This window comes from Varanus komodoensis, unplaced genomic scaffold, assembly GCF_004798865.1.
Source record: "Varanus komodoensis strain SLA01 unplaced genomic scaffold, ASM479886v1 scaffold57, whole genome shotgun sequence".
Lineage (NCBI taxonomy): Eukaryota > Metazoa > Chordata > Lepidosauria > Squamata > Varanidae > Varanus > Varanus komodoensis.
Window position 1 is genome coordinate 1,798,984 of NW_025336182.1, and position 16,626 is coordinate 1,815,609.

Genomic DNA, 16,626 nt, shown 5'->3' on the forward strand with positions numbered 1-16,626 from the left:
ATCTCCTCTGTCATGGTCAGACCACTTTCTCGTGAGCTTTGAGCTTGGGGCTGATCTCTCTCTCCAGAAGGGTGTGGATGGTCTGCCCCTGGAGTCTAATGGATCCAGATGGATTCCTGGGGGCTCTGGGGGATTTTCTGGTGGATAAAGCTGGCGTTCCTGTTGATGCCCTGGTCGATTTGTGGAAGGGGGAAATGATCAGGGCAATTGACACGATCGCTCCTAAGCATCCTCTCCCACCTCGCCGAGCCTGCTCGGCACCATGGTATACGCCCGGGTTGCGGAAGATGAAGCAGGCTGGAAGACAATTAGAGCGCAGGTGGAGGACATCTTGGGATGAATCTGACGGAACACAGTTGCATGCACTTATCGTGCCTTTGCTGTGGGGGTGAAGGCAGCAAAGAGGCAATTCTTCTCCGCTTCCACTGCTCCCTCACGGTGCCATCCAGCATAGCTTTTCTGAGTGGTGCGAGGCCTGATACACTCTGGCCAGGAAAAAGAGGTGGAGACACCATCGACTGATTTTGCCCAGCACTTCAAGGAAAAAATTGCTCAGATTTGCCATGAACTGGATTCCACAGTTGATGTGACTCCAGAACAGTAAATGTCCAGAGCGCCATCTGGTCAATCATTATTGGATAAGTTTCAGTTGTTGCGGCCTGAGGATGTGGACAAGGTGCTTGGGGTGGTACACCCTACCACCTGTTTGCTTGACCCTTGCCCTTCTTCACTACTTACGAAAGCCGATCACAGGACTGGCACCTGAGTTCAGGAGGTTATCAATGCCTCATTGAGGGAGGGCCAGGTCCCTGCCCCTTTAAAGGAGGTGGTGATCCAACATGTCTTGAAAAAGGCATCCCTGAACCCAGAGGTGGCTGCCAGTTATAGACCAGTGGCCAACATCCCATTTTTGGGCAGGGTGTTGGAGTGGGTGGTGGCAGGACAACTCCAAGCACTCTTGGATGAGACTGATTCTCTGGACCCATTTCAGTCCGGCTTCAGACCCAGTTATGGTACTGAATCTGCCTTGGTCGCCCTGTATGATGACCTGTGCAGAGAGAGGGATGGGGGGGGTGCGTCCCTGTTGGTTCTCCTGGACCTCTCAGCGGCTTTCGATACCATCGACCATGGTATCCTTCTGGATAGGCTGGCTGGGTTGGGAGGAGGAGGCTCTGCATGGTGGTGGTTCCATGCCTACCTGGCCAGCCGATTCCAGAAAGTGGTGCTAGGGGACTATAGCTCTGCGCCATGGCAGCTCTGCCATGGGGTACCGCAGGATTCCATTTTGTCCCCCATGCTACTTAACATCTCCATGAAACTGCTGGGAGAGGTCATCAGGAGGTGTGGGCTGCGGAACCATCACTACGCTGATGATACCCAGCTCTACCTCTCATTTACATCTTCTCCAGGTGAGGCAGTGGCTGTCCTGATGGTGCCTGGCCGAGGTAATGGGCTGGATGAGGGCCAATAAACTGAAACTCAATCCAGATAAGACAGAGGTCCTGTTGGCGGGCAGTTCAGGTTTTCAGGTAAGTGATTTTGATCCTGTCCTGGATGAGGTTGCACTCCCTCTAAAGGACAGGGTCTGCAGCTTAGGAGTGCTCCACGACCCGGAGCTGTCCCTGGAGTCCTAGATGATGGCAGTGGCGAGGAGCACCTTCTTCCAGGTTCGGCTGGTCCATCAGCTGAGTCCTTACCTGGATGAGCACTGCCTAGCAATGGTGATACATGCCCTGGTAACTTTTCTTGCCAATGGACTTCTGACAAGGGACGGGTTACACCTCACGAGGATGGGGAAAAGGTCCTTTGGAGATGCTCTAGCAAGCTTTGTCCGGAAGACTTTAAACTGAGCCGGGGGGGGGGGTGGTTCAGGCCCCCCAGTAACGTGTCTGCACTGGACAAATGTGGCGGGAGGATCAGGACTCTGGGAGTAGGATTTTAGAGATACTGCAGGGACTGACAGGACTCCTACAGAGAGGGGCCAGGTATCAGGGAGGATGGGAGGAAGGAGGAGGCTGGGAACTCCAAGGAAAAGAAGTGGTGGGAAGGAGCTGAGCTGCATGTACACCAATGCAAGGAGCATGGGTAATAAGCAGGAGGAGCTTGAAGCTCTCCTGGGAATACGAGGGTATGACCTGGTGGGAATCACAGAAACTTGGTGGGACGAAAGGCAAGTCTGGAATCTGAACACAAGGGTATCACCTTTTTAGAAAGGACAGGAAGGGAAAGAGAGGTGGGGGCGTGGCTTTGTATGTCAGGGAAGGGATAGGATGCAGTGAGAAAGAATGCAGCACAGATGGGGAATCGGTAGAGGCAGTCTGGGTGAAACTTAGGGGTTTTGACAGGGAAAGAGACCTGACAGTGGGGGCATGTTATCGCCCTCCAGGTCAACTTGAGACCATGGAAGATGTCCTGACAGGCCAGATTCTAAGGATATCTTGGGGGAGAGACACAGTAATTATGGGAGATTTCAGTCTCCCGGATATTAATTGGGAGACTCACTCGGCAGTGACAGCCAGGTCACATCGCTTCCTAGAAGCTATAGAGGGAGGGTTTTTCACACAGAGGGTCCGAGAGGTGACAAGGGGGGGAAACATCCTTGACTTGGTCTTGACCAATAGGGAGGAGCTGATAGATGAAGTACAGATTAGGGGAGCTCTGGATGCGAGTGATCACTCCATCCTTTGCTTTGAGATCAGGGGACTGGGGACGGGCAGCAGGTCGAGCACTAGAAGCTGGGACTTCCAGAGGGCCAACTTTGGCCAACTGAAGGCCAGACTGGGGAAAGACTCCTGGGATAGGTTACTGGAAGGTAAGCAAGTTGAGGAGGGATGGATAGCACTCAAAAGGGAGGTTTTGGAGGCGCAAGCCTTGACGATACCTCTAGTCAGTAAGGTGGGGAGGCAGAGGAGAGGGTTGCGAAAGGAGGTGGTTAGAGGGATTAGACGAAAGAGGAACCTCCATAGGAAATGGGTACTGGGGGAAATAGACAAAAGGGTATACCGGGAGAAGAAGGATTCTTCGCAAGGCTAAGGTTGATTACGAGCTGAGACTTGCCAAGAATATCAAGAGCAACAAAAAGGGCTTCTTTCAGCATGTAAATAGGAAGAGGAAGGGGAGACAAGTGGTGGGACCACCAAATAAGGAGGAAGGCGATCCAGTGACTGATATGAGGGAACAGGCACAGATGCTAAATGACTATTTTGCCTCTGTGTTCTCCCCAAAGCAGGACGGGGGATATCCGCATAGGAGATTAGATGAGGTTGTGGACTTAGGGGCACAGATTAGAGTCACCCCCCCCTTGAAGTCGAGGGGCTCCTCAGGGCATTGGACGTTACAAAGGCACCAGGCCCTGGCGGGTTACACCCGAGAGTACTTAGAGAGTTGGAAGGGGTTCTCTCACGCCTGCTGGCTACCATTTTTGAGACCTCGTGGAGAACGGGTGAAGTTCAGAGGACTGGAGGGTGACATCAGTGGTCCCAATTTTCAAAAAGGGTAGTAGAAAGGACATGGGGAATTATAGAACGGTGAGCCTTACATCCATTGTAGGAAAAACAATGCAAAGGCTCATAATAGAGAGAGATCTAGTGATGCTAGATAGGGAAGGGAGGCTGACAGCCACACAACACGGGTTCCGCAAAAACAGGTCCTGCCAGACAAACCTTGTGGAATTCTATGACAAGGTTTCGAGATGGCTAGATGGAGGGGATAGGGTGGATATGGTTTACCTGGATTTCAGCAAGGCCTTTGACAAAGTGCCCCATGATATCCTGGTGGAGAAACTGAGGAGTTTTGGGATACACCAAAGCACTGTCCGGTGGATTAGGGCATGGTTGACTGACCGAAAGCAGAAGGTAACCATTAGCGGGGAATCATCGGGATGGCGGCCAGTGACAAGCGGGGTCCCCCAGGGCTCTGTACTGGGGCCAATCCTGTTTAATATTTTCATAAATGACATGGAAGAAGGGGTGAACAGTCTGCTGATCAAATTTGCAGACGACACTAAAACTGGAGCAGTGGCCACAACTGAGGAGCAGGTACTCCAGATCCAAAAGGATATGGACAGACTATGGAAGTGGGCAGGAGACAACAGGATGGCGTTCAATGTGGATAAGTATCGTGCTCTACGTGGGGCTGCCCTTGAAAGCAGTCTGGATACTTCAAATGGAGCAAAATAGAGCTGCCAGGCTGTTGACGAGGACTGGTCATTATTCTCATATAATGCCAGTCCTCTACCATCTACACTGGCTTCTGATTGAAGTCTGGGTCCAATTCACGGTGCTGGTATTAACCTATAAAGCCTAAACAGCTTGGGACCAGGATACCTGAAGGAACGTCTCCTTCCTTATATGCCCTCATGCCCCTTAAGATCTGCAGGAGAGGCCCTGCTCCGGGAACCCTCCCTGAAGGAGGTAAAGAGGATGTCCACTCGGAGAAGGGCCTTCTCTGTAGTGTTCAATGGGACACAGAGATAGAATAAGACTCTATAAAATTGTTTTTGGATTGCAGCTCCCATCAGCCCCACCCCACTTAACCAATGGTGAGGAATGATTGGAATGGATGTCTCAAAACATCTGAAAGGTCACCAGTTACTCTAAAGTAAACAGCATACTTTGGGAGTCGTCACCACCCAGTCCCTGGCCTCCTTTCTCAACAGCCAGAGGCAAAACTTCTAATCTCCACTTCATCTGGTTAGATTCAAAACTGGCTGCTTCCTTTAGCCTCTCCCTGAGTACGTAGGGTATCCAGTAAAGCCACCAGAGATGCTGTTCCATGCAACAAATATATTTAACTGTTAAGCCATATAAGACTTAGATAAAAGGCCATCGCTGTATTTCACACAGCCATGAAACAGTCTTTGATTTTTAGTTGTATTGATTCACTGGCCACTAGATCAAGAAAGAAAACAGATGGATACAAATAATTGTTTGCTGAGTGGTAAATTAGAATGCGTCCCTTAGTAAACAAAGCGTGCATCTGCACTTGATCGAATAAATGCAAGGGAAGAAGAGAGGTGTAACGGTCTTCCTACTGTTGGGCTATCGAAAGACCACAGCACTCCATGGGCAGAATGTAGGCTCACTAGGTTTTTTTGGCAAAGCGTGGTTGAGGGTCACCAAGAAGGCCCGAACGAGTTGAGGATAAACACAATACAACATGATGACACATGGAGCCAGATCGAACAGAAGCATTGCAGATAAAGAGGTCTGCCCCTAAATCCAAACATAAGGGATGGGTAAACTTGGTTGCTGAATCTGAGGTACTGTGAACTTGCGCTTGTGTCATTAATTCACATGATTCAGGGAATAAATTAATGGCCAAGCTGGACTGGCATTTAATAGCAACTATTGGAGGGCTGAGCATTACTGAGGCAAACAGGGAGCGTTTAAGCCTTTCCTCCACTGCTGTGGCCTTGAGTAAAATCCCTCTTTGGAAGCTGCTCCTCAGCAGAGGGAGGGAAGGGGAGCAGGACCTGCACCACTGGCCCAGCAGGAAGTCTACCTGCTCATTCTCTCCAAGTTTTCTTCCAAGTTGGCCACTCTAAGAGTTCTGTAACTTTAGGAATTGCCTGTATTTGTTTCCCCTCCTCTTCCTGCCTTGTTCCCCTTTTCCTCTGTGCCATGTCTTTTAAAGGGTAAACCTGCAGACTAAAACTGTCTTGTTATTGATCTTAGGTAAGCCACTCTCTGAGACTTTTTGGGTGAAGAGTGGGGTAAAAAAAGCTTTACGTGCATGAATAGATGCATTGCAGAGGAAGTTCCCATTGACACCAGTAGAAGTCCTCCACCCAATTCAAGTAACAGTCTTAAAGGGACACAATTTATACAGGTCACAGCAAAAAAAGGAAAGGCTTGAAATTTTGCCCCTGCCTCCTGTGAGCCCTCCAGGAACTGCTGTTACCATTTTAAGCAACTATGCATGCAATTAAATGAAAACATGTTTAATGATACGTCTAGTTTAGCCTTAAATTCTCAATATCTACAAAGGGATTATCTTTTTCCATCATGGTCAAGATTCTGTTCTCAGATCTACCAATGGTCTACCCCGTATGCCCAGCAGATGGCGCATATTGGAAGAATGATTAGACTGCAATGGTAACAGGCAACATAAATCCCTTAAGCCCAACAGAAGCGGTTTACTTCAGTCTGTGAAGATGCAAACTTTATATGGCTGCAAATAGGTATTCTGAAAACATGCTGGGATTTTTGTTAGCACAGGAACCACAGCCGCGATAAGAAGGCACGTTTGCTGCAATCTCCATCCAGCAGCCAAGAGGTGCAGTATTGGTGGCGGCAAACTGAAGGTACGAAAAGTTCTAGAAAGGTTAGGAATATTGAACTTTGCCTAATAAGTATAAAGATTTGCTTTATCAGCACCACGTGTCTGTTAAGTACAAAGAAAAGGAAAAAATGCGCTGCCAACCATCCCATACAATCAGTTCAGAGGAACTGCAATAACACGACTGGCTTGTGATGGATTATAGCAACAAGCATCTGGAGGACTGAAATTGCTCAAGATGCATTTTCACTATCATTTTCCCCCAGGAATGCTATCTCTTCACAATCTTTTGCTCAGACTTGCACTCAGAGTGGTTGAACAGTAGCCACTGACAGCAACTTGTGCTTCGTGCTGGGCAACAGAACAAGGTTCAAGAAGGACAAGTGCCAAGTCCTCCACCTAGAAAAAGAAACCAAAGGCATCGATACCAGATGGGGAATATGAGGCTCAACAGAACTGAAAAAGATATCCAAGTAATTGTGGACAATAGCCCAAACATGAGCCAATAATGTGATGCAGCCACCAAAAGGGCAAATGCTATTTTGGGATGCAGTAATGGAAGTATTACTTCCAAATCATGAGAAGTAGTAGTTCCCCTATACTTCTTACTAGTCAGACCTCATCTGGAATATAGTTCTAGGCACCAAGGTTTAAGAAAGTTGCAGAAAAATTAGAAAGAGTCCAGAGGAGGGCGACAAAAATGATCCAGGGTTTGGAAATGCTGCCTATGCAGAGAGACTGAGAGAACTGGGCATGTTCGGCCTTGAGAAGACTGAGGGGGGACACGATATCCCTGAATAAGTGCCTCAAAGGCTGTCACAAAGATCTCTTCTTGCTGATGCCACCGTGTAGGACACGGAATAATCAATTCAAGTTGGCACAACCCAGGCTCAGGCTAGCTGTCAGGCAGGTTTCTTCACTGTCAGGGCAATACGATAGTGGGACAGCTGCCCGGAGAGGTGGGGGCTCTCCCACACGAGAGACATTCAGAAAGAACCTGGGCAGCCACCTGAGTGAGGTGGTGTAACCTGGTGTCCTATGGCCTTCGTGGCTCCTTCCAACTCTACGCTTCTGTGATTGCTTATGCCATCACGACTGTGCTTGCGGAGTGCAGGAAGAGTTGTCCTTACCCATATGGAGGTTATGATGGTCAACAACAATAATTCCCCTTCTCTTCAGGGAATAAATCATTTCAATGCAGTTTACGAGTCACATGAGCACGAAAAAGCACCATCAGGATAAGCCATATTAATGTATGTAGGGGTTGAGGATCTTTCCCCTGGGCCGGTTTGGGGCTCGTGCGGTTTACTGCCCACTGGCAGGACTCCAACCTGAACAGAAAGAGGCACCTGGTGTTATCCTCCCTCGCCCCTTTTCTCTTGGAATTCTTCCCACCCAGCAGCTGACGACGGCCGATGACCCCAGGTGGTGGGCAGGCAGCAAGGGCCCGTGGAACCAGACTCTCCTCGAGTTCACTGAGATTTCAAAGCACTCACTCAAGCAAAACTTTGTGTAGTGATCTGCACGCCCAAGCCCTGTTGCAGGCATCTCTGCTCTGCAGCGGATGGAAAGTCCTCCAGTCCATTTGCTGGGAATACCAGCCAGGTCTCTTGGGCCTCGGCGTTTTCTTTTCCACTGACACGAACGTGCGAGTGCAGCTCAGCACCCGCTCGCACGGCTGGTCACCAGGCTTCCTTTCAGGGCAACTATGTGCTTTCATTGATTCCTGACGCATTTCCAAGGAGCTTGAAAACCAAAGTCTGAGCAAGTGCAACTCTTGTGCGCATGTAATACCAGTCTTGCAATGCACACCATCGCTCTTTACCTCAGCATATTTCTATTTCCAGGATTGCTGTGGCCAAACTGAAGTTAATGAGCCAAAGGTTAAACGCCACCTGGCATCGAAGCGAGTACTTGAGAAGGATATCATTTCTGGAATGGGCCTGGGATCGTAAGCACCACTGGCTGCACGCCCATTCCAGGGCTAAAACGTCTTTGTCATTCGCAGAATGCACTCGTCCCCCGAGATTAAAAAGCAGCGCTTAAACAGAGGTGTAGTCTTACTTAGCTAAAAGCAACTCTTTGTGGATGAGAAAGGTGCAGAGAACTTAAAATTCTGGGCCAAGATGGGAAACTGTCCTGGAAAGGATTCCCCGGGAAAGCAATCCTTTGTGAAAGGCACAGCGCCCCTAAGAAAAGTTAGGATAATGGAAGAAAGCCCTGTTCATAGTTGAGGGAAAGTAAAGCAAAGATTCGAAGAAATGAAGGAGGAGCTCTTGGTATCTGCACTTTTGTTTGGCACGAAAACTATTTCATGGTGTTTACACTGAATGTTTCAGTACTGAACTTTTTCAAAGTGCTGTATGTTTGCAGCTCGAACAAACAAGTTGCATTATCTACAGTGTATATTCTGTTTCAAAACAGCACCTCTCCCTTTCCAATTCAGTCCCATCAGAAACGCTTCCTGCTGGTGTTTCCCCCTCTACCTACATGTGCGCAGTGGGCTTTGGTCCTCAAAAGCTCGTGCCAACACAGATTTATCCGTTCTTACTGTGTCACAAGACCAATTTCTGTCTGATTCACAGATGTTTTGACCCGTAACTTTTGACCTACAACAGAATGGAGGGAGCAAAAGAGGAGTAAAAATGGTGGGTCAAATTAAACGATCTGATGTAAAGAAACTCCATGTCAGGATTTATATTGTACAATTTTAATAAAGTGCCACTACTTTGTGAAGAAGAGGTGTGTGTCTGTGAAAAATACCAAAACTTATTCCATTGATTTGGAAACACTGTACGTTATTAATGTAATCCGTTTGTAAAAAAGCAAATAAATGATGCATTTTGGAAGTAAACATAGAACTGAGCAGTGTCAGATATGCTACATATTTATGTAAAAAGCAGCCTGTTTGACGATCGCATGTCTTTCACTTTCTAAATTTCAGCTGGCTTTTTAGCCCCAGGTGTTGGAGCTGGTCCTCACTGGTTATATTATTTTAACCTTTTTTCTTTGAATGCGCAGTATAAAAATTATGTACAGGACTTGTTGCTTGAACTATGACTTTCCCTTCCACACAACTACAGATACGTGAGGACTTAAGCATATTTTGGGGGTAGGGCTGACCACGAAGGGTCTCAAAAATCGCCTTTTTCCTCCTCCCAAACAGTCGTGCCAACCTCGCCGGGCGGGCTCGGGTTACCCCCGGACCCCTCGCGAAGCACCGATTCCCACAGGGCACCTTTCAGCGCTCGGCCCCGGGCGCGGACCTTCCCCGGAGAGGCTCGGGGGCTTCCGTGTCTCGGTCTCTTGTCCCTGGCTCGACGCCCCCCCCGACTCCCCTCAGGTCGCTGGCGCGGCCGGGCCCTGGCAGCTCCCCTCGCGGGCCGCCTAATCGAAAGCGATGCACGGTGACGGTGACGAAGATGAAGATGATGAAGCCGCTGGCATTTCATCACTCGCCGGAAAGCGGCTCCCCGACCCCCAGGGACAGCAACGGCCCCCGCCCTGCGCGCCCGATTGGCTCGCGACGCCCCCCGCCCCGCCCCTTCGCCCTCGCCACTGGCTGGCGCCCCGTCACTTAGCGCTCTCTCCCCCGCCTCCCGCCCCCTTCCCCCGCCCCCGAGGGTTCCAGCGGCCCCCGCCTTCTCGTTCTTTCCCAGAGAGCCGGCATCCCTTCTACACACGCTGTCCACGCGCCGCCGGCTGGCCTCTGATTGGCCGCCGGGATTGTAAACACGGCGGGGCCGCCAATGGGAGCGCTGTCCACGAGGGGAGCACGAGGGCACACGAGCCGGCCGCATGGCGCTTCGTGGGATCAACAACCGGGGGGCGGCGTCGCGGGCGCGCGCGGGTATAAAGGGCCGCATCCGGGTGACGACGCCAGTTGCTCTGGGGCGCTGCAGGCGAGGAGACGCTCCGGCACGAGACCAAAGGCGGGGCGGGGCGGGACCGGGCGCGCTTGGCCGCAGCTTGTTCTTGAGACGCGCTCGCATTGTTTTCCCCTCCCGGTTTAACCTGCGGCGAATTCGGGCAGGGTCTGCCGGAATAGCAGCTGGGCCAAATTGCAGCGGAGGCTTGTCTAGCTTCTGAGCGGAGGGAGCGAGCGGGCGCGCTTCGCAGTGCAGTGCAGTGCAGTGCAGTCGGTGCGAGTGCAAACATGGTGATGTTCAAGCGAGTCAAGACCTTCCAGCTGGCCCTCAGCGAGCCCGACAAGGTCTACAGCAGCGGGGAGAGCGTGGCCGGCGCCGTGTTGGTGGAAGTGGCCGAAGTCACCCGGGTCTCCAGCGTCAGGATCCTGGCCTGCGGGGTGGCCCGGGTGCTGTGGATCAAGGGACCCCAGCAGTGCAAGCAGGAGATGGAGTACCTCCGCTACGAAGAGGCCCTCACCCCGGCTGACCACCCCGTGGGTGAGCATCACTGGTCGCTCCGTGGGTGCTGGGCTGCCCGCACCCCTGGGATCTGGGGCTGGGCGCGCTTGTAGCAAGAGCAGCAAAACACTCAGAGCCGCTCCTGGAGTCCTGATGGCCAGAGAGTGGCAGAATCACCACATGATCTGTTGCGGGGTCCTTCTTAGAAGCAAAGTTCAGGGGGCTAGCTTTGAAGGAGGCATGCATGGGATCGCTGCTTTGGCATAAAATCCAGCAGAAGTGCTCCTTCAGGTAGAGCTGTGGAACTAGGGCTGCACTAAGCAGGACTTGGCTTGGATTTTGGCCTTGTTTTTGACTCCAGGATTTGTGCCTTTGAGTGGCCTGGAGTGCAAGTTGGTTGGAGAAGGTTTGCTTTGGGATGTTGGGAAGGCGGGCTGGGAATTTGCTTGGTGGCAGAATTGGGGCACCCTTTGCTTGCTTTTTTGGTGTCTGGGCATCTGTCCCAGCATTAGGATTGTTGCAATGAAATGGGAAGCGCTTGCAGCGGGGACACAAATGGGATGGAAATGGAACAACAACTCCCCTTTCAGCAGCTCCTGAAAATGGCAGGGGACTTAATCCCTGCTTAGTCACTGCTCCCAGGACTACAGCCTCGGTCTAAGATGCAAGAGCTCAGCACCAAAGCGGATTTTGAGGCGGGGGACCCAAAGCAGAGGGGAATTACGAAAGATCCCTGTGAGATGCTGGGTCGCCTTTTTATAACCTAGCGGAGGCATCTTGCAGTTGGGTGTTACTTCCCTTACTAAGTTTGCGCTCAAGAATGGCCTCAGTACAGGATGTCCCAGCAGTGCTCACGGGAGAACACTCTGCTGGGACAGTGGGCAATTGATGTATTAATAGATAGCGATGCCCTAGTAGCAGCGGGAGTCTTCCTACCTCACTGTAAATGAAAGGCATGGCTGTTGAACCTTGGCTGCAGATCAGAGCCAGTCCAAGCACTGCTTGCTGGCTGCTGCATCTCATTTTTTGGGTTTTTACTGGGCAGGTACACCATGAGGAAGGCAGTGTCAATATTTTGCCTTGGGGATACCCTAATTTCATTTATTTGCAACCAGTTTTGAGAGAATGAAAAAAGCTGTACTTGAAATGCTGACAGGTTCTTTTTAAGAAAGTGATAGAACATATTTTTCTCAATGACAGCCTTGTTTCTACTGTCTACATTGTTCTATGTTTATGTACTTGAATATTTTTAAATAACTCCAGGGGACTGACGTGCTTCTCTCTTTTTGGTGTTTTTTTAGATAAAGATGGTTCTATGACTCTAAGACCAGGAAACACCTACAAATACAATTTTGAATTCAAGCTGCCTCAAGGGTAGGTATTGGCCAAATGTGGCCACTAAAATACAGTCTGAAAATAGATAAATTTGTGGTTTCATTCCTACCTTCCTGTGCCTAATAAATATTTTTGTTCTTCCAGGCCCCTTGGCACGACCTTCAAGGGCAAATACGGCTGTGTTGATTATTGGGTAAAGGCTTTCTTGGATCGTCCAAATTCTCTGACTCAAGAGATAAAAAAGCACTTTGAGGTTATGGATCAGATTGACGTCAACAGTCCAGACTTGCTGGTAATTATCACTGGGAGTTGTTTTTTAGTCTCTGTGATTCAGTTGTCAGGCAAGGGCTTGGGTAGCTTCTTAGTGGGCTATTCTTCAAAGAAGCAGACCTTAAATGCCTGGGTATCTTGTTTTGCCTGGTCCCTGTTGCTTCAGAGTTCACCTTCAGCCTGAAATTAACGGTCTGTGTCTAAGTGGCCCATTTAGCATCTATTGAAACAAGGGTCCTTGGGGAGAATTAGTTATCTATCAAGCACTAAATGAGAGTTGATAGAACGAAGGTCAGGCAAAGGACAGAAAGGGTGCAAGTGAACAGACATGACACTTCAGCAGCAGCCCGACCGTATCTAATTGCGCGTTTTATTACAGTTGCCGGTCTCGGCCAAGAAGGAGAAGAAGGTGTCCTGCATGTTCATCCCTGATGGGCACGTGTCCGTTAGTGCCCGGATCGACCGCAAAGGATTCTGCGAAGGTGAGGCCTGGCTCCTTTCTCACTTGGGTGCTGGCGGAGGAAGTGCCCAGCTCCCCTACGAATGTTCTGAAACTGCTGGTTGCTTTATCTGCGGTTTCTAGTTATTTCTGCAGCCCAAGCTTAACTCAAGGACTGCTGCTTGTAGACAACAAAGAGAGTTGTTTGGGGTTGAAGTAATTCATGGGACATTGGAAACTCTCAGGGTGTCCTGCTGTAGACCCTAAAAGAAGTTCTTTCACAACTAAGTCCCTCTCCTCCACTGCTCTTCCAGGTGATGACATCTGTATCAACGCTGACTTTGAAAACACCTGCTCCCGGATCGTGGTGCCCAAGGCCGCCATCGTTGCCAAGCATACCTACCTGGCCAACGGGCAGACGAAGGTCTTCTCCCAGAAACTCTCCTGCGTCAGAGGCAATCACATCGTCTCTGGCATGTCTGAGTCGTGGCGTGGCAAGACGCTCCGCGTCAAGAAGATCAAGCCATCCATTCTGGGCTGCCACATCCTGCGCGTGGAGTACTTCCTTCGGGTGAGCAGTGCTGGACGAAGGCAGGCAAACCCCTGTCTTGGCCGGGCTTCACTGCCTTCTAGGGGGCATGTGGGAGAAGAGACTTAAACAGCTCCATAATCAAATAGGTTATTGAGCTGGATTCTCATTAAATCAAGGCAGGGAGGGCACAACCCCAGAATCTGCCTGACATCCCAGGCCTGAGACACTTCGCAGTTGTTTTTCCCATAGCTTCTGAATTAGTTGTCTGCCAGGAAATTTCCTGGATGCCTTGCCTTTGTTAAAAGCTGCTGTAACCTCCTGAAATTCATTCTCCACCCCAGCCCCAAAAGCGTGGTTAGGGCTGCAGGGCCGTCGCTTCCTCGGGGGCTCACCTCGTGTGCTTGTGCCATTGCAGATCTACGTCAGTGTGCCGGGCTCCAAGAAAATCATCCTGGAGCTGCCCCTCGTTATCGGCAGCAAGTCCTCCAGCATCGGCAGCCGCAGCTCCAGCATGGCCAGCCAGACGAGTTCCGAGATGAGCTGGATCGACCTCAACATGCCTGATATCCCCGAAGGTGAGCTGAGCCTCCGCTGTCGCCTGGAAAATAAACCCTGTTCCGTGTGGGGCGGGAAGGCCTCGGCAGGGGAAAAACGGCAGCGTGGGTTCCTTAGGGGCAGCGGTCCTGGTGCCTCCACCAGGCTATGGAGAAAGGCATCTCCACACTCGGCCATGCCAGGCGTCCAGCAAAATGCGCCTCGGGGACTGCCTGCCTGATTTGGAGAGGGTGGGAATTCTCCCAAGCAGCATCGGGTTTATCCCCGAAGGAACTTGCTGATCTGTCCCTGATACTGCTGGGAACGTCGGGCAGCCTGGTCCAGTTCGCTCTCTGGGCACAACGCTCCTGTCCCTGGAACATAGCTCTGATAAGCAGCGCTCTTCTCCACCTGGGCAGAACTCACCTGCCTCTTGTCTTGTCTGTGCAGCACCTCCATGCTACCTGGACATTGTCGACGAAGACCATCGTCTGGAGAGCCCCACAACGCCTCTCCTGGATGAGCTGGACAACTCCTTTGACAGCCCTATCTTCATGTACGCGCCAGAGTTCAAGTTCATGCCTCCGCCTACCTACACGGAGGTGAGACTCCTGCTCGGTGGTGGCGTGCACCGCACTTGGGCAGTGGGAGGGTGTGCGGGAGGCCACTGCTGTCTAGCGGGAAAACCCAGCTCTCTCCAGAGTTTGCATCACAGTGAGGTGCCGGCCTTGCTGGGCTGCACCTCTGAGCCCCCTGGGGGGGGGGGCGGTACAGAAAAGGCCCTCCGGTTCATTCTGCTGCTCACAGGTGCTAAGAAACGCAGCAGTGGGGGAGGGAAGGGAGTGGGGGAGGGCAGGCACCGATGAGCGGTGGAAGCAAGCTCCGCAACGATTGCCGCATTCGGACTGGGGTGAGAGGGAGAGCTGGTGTGTGTGTGCATAAGCTGCCCTCACTTGCCACTTGCAGTGCATCCACTATGACAGGGAAGGAGCGGGATTCGAGCTGCAGGCCTTCATCTCTCACATTCTTGGTTCTCCTTCTACTCCAGGTGGATCCCTGCACCACTAACAGCAACGTCCAGTGAGCCGGCCAAAGAAGCAACTCGATGCAGTTGTCCTTCTCTCCAGCCTTTCCTGGACTTTCAGCAATTGCACCGTGCCGGAAGCCCCTGGTCGACGAGGGCGGGAGGCCTCCTGGTGCCAGGGCTTCTTGCAGGGAACTGAACTGCACTGAACGGCCGTCCCAGTGCCTCTATCTGCATACGTGGCACAGGCAACGGGAGAAGCCATGGGGGTCGGCTCTGGGCCTGAGCTTTGCCCTCTTCCCCCAAAGCCTTTCAGAACTGCCCCCAGCAAAATGAGAGGTGCCGAAGTAAACCTCCGAACACAAGATGCGGGGTGGAGGCAGGCGGAAGTGCTCTTGGGGAAAGCGTTTGGTGTTTCTTTTGGACAGGGAGAAATGAAAAGGCAGCAGGACTGGGAAGAAATACTACTTAAATAACAAAACTTGTTCATGGTGCCTCAGCTATGTTAATAGTATTTTGTATTGGAGATTAACAAGGGGGTTGTCTGAAGATTTTAATAAGGAAAAACTAGCTTTTTAGCAGCTTAAATTTGTGTTTTTCCAAGTAAAGTGAATCATTAAACATGAAAAGTCAGACATTAAACCTACCACTTTAACTTTGGGGACGCTTAGAAGAATGTGTGGAGAGAGTTGTTATAGTGACGCTTGTAGGTGTTACTGGAGATGCTGGATGGGGTTCTCTCATCTGCACTAGGTGAAGAAGGGAAGAGGTGAAAATAGAAAAGTGTAGCAAGTGCTGAAAATTTTAGATGGCAATAAACACTCCCTCTAAAAGGAGAGACTGATTTTTTTCAATAAGCAATGGATCTGTTTCTGTTATTTTGTACCGGTGAAAATGCAACTCAAGACACTGCTTAGAAGTGTCACTTTCTAAAACTACTTATTTAAAAAGACTGTTTCTGTAGCAATTGATTTCTGTCTTTGTGCTAAGTATGTAAGTAGCCAGAGTTCTGTGAAGGAGAGAGAATCGCTATGCCTGTGTGCTCACCTAGTTTTGTCAGTGCTGTGTGGATAAACCAATGCGGATACTTGTGGCAGGTGGCCGGCCTTCATTGGTGCAGGGGCAAGATTTGAGGCCTTTCTGATAAATCTATCATGCATTTCCTCATTTCCTTGGAATCAAACGCATAGAAGACCAATTTTGTTTTGTCAAAAGTGCCAAATGTTTGTGTTTCCCAGCCAAGTTCGCACCCTGAGCCTCAACTGTAGTTTTCACACTGAACCAAAATGGAGGTGTTCCATTTCTAGGTTGCTTGTTTTTCCCCCCCTCATTTTTTTCAGCAAATAGCTTGGTTTATCCCTCACTGACAGAGGAAAAATGCACTTTTTCAACCATTTCTTAAAAGCACTGCATATCCAAAGTGTTAATTGAACCCATGTTTTGTCACAAAAAATATCTTGATGGTTAACAAGATAACTTGTGACAGTTGGACATAAGTCTGGGTATACTAAACTGTTTTATATCGTGTTTTTTGTTTTGCTTTTTGTATTGGTTTAAAACTTATATTTTGTACTATTATAAGCCTCCTTTTGGGGCAAGATTTATAATAAATGTTTAAAAAATGACACCAGTTTCTTGCTTTCTGTTTGGACGGGGGCACAGAGTGGTGGGGATGAAGTTGTACTGGTCACCGTAGTTAAGAATGGGAGAGTAGAAAGGAATTGGGCTTCCTGGGTAGAGAGGGAGCAGTTCCGAAGAAACCAAGGACAGAGCAGCCCGACGTTTTCAGCCACTCTCCCTCAAAATCCACGTGGGTGAGCGGCACAGCCCCACCTGATTGTCCGTG

At 50.3% G+C, this 16,626-nt stretch overlaps 1 protein-coding gene across 1 annotated transcript; it reads left to right on the plus strand.

The window, feature by feature from the left end:
* Positions 1-10,194: 10,194 nt before the first annotated feature.
* LOC123032951 (thioredoxin interacting protein) lies at positions 10,195-16,405 on the plus strand. The gene is made up of 8 exons (XM_044449197.1): positions 10,195-10,685; positions 11,948-12,020; positions 12,126-12,273; positions 12,631-12,733; positions 13,005-13,261; positions 13,638-13,797; positions 14,207-14,358; positions 14,805-16,405. The coding sequence occupies exons 1-8, from the start codon at positions 10,436-10,438 to the stop codon at positions 14,838-14,840; spliced, it is 1,179 nt and encodes a 392-aa protein (XP_044305132.1). The 5' UTR covers positions 10,195-10,435; the 3' UTR covers positions 14,841-16,405.
* Positions 16,406-16,626: the final 221 nt, after the last annotated feature.

Bases quoted from the DNA above. Each gene is read 5' to 3' on its own strand.
- LOC123032951 (XM_044449197.1), top strand. From the start codon at position 10,436: ATGGTGATGTTCAAGCGAGTCAAGACCTTCCAGCTGGCCCTCAGCGAG. The intron at 12,274-12,630 runs GTAATTATCACT...GTTTTATTACAG, and splicing joins TCAACAGTCCAGACTTGCTG to TTGCCGGTCTCGGCCAAGAA. The intron at 12,734-13,004 runs GTGAGGCCTGGC...CTGCTCTTCCAG, and splicing joins CCGCAAAGGATTCTGCGAAG to GTGATGACATCTGTATCAAC.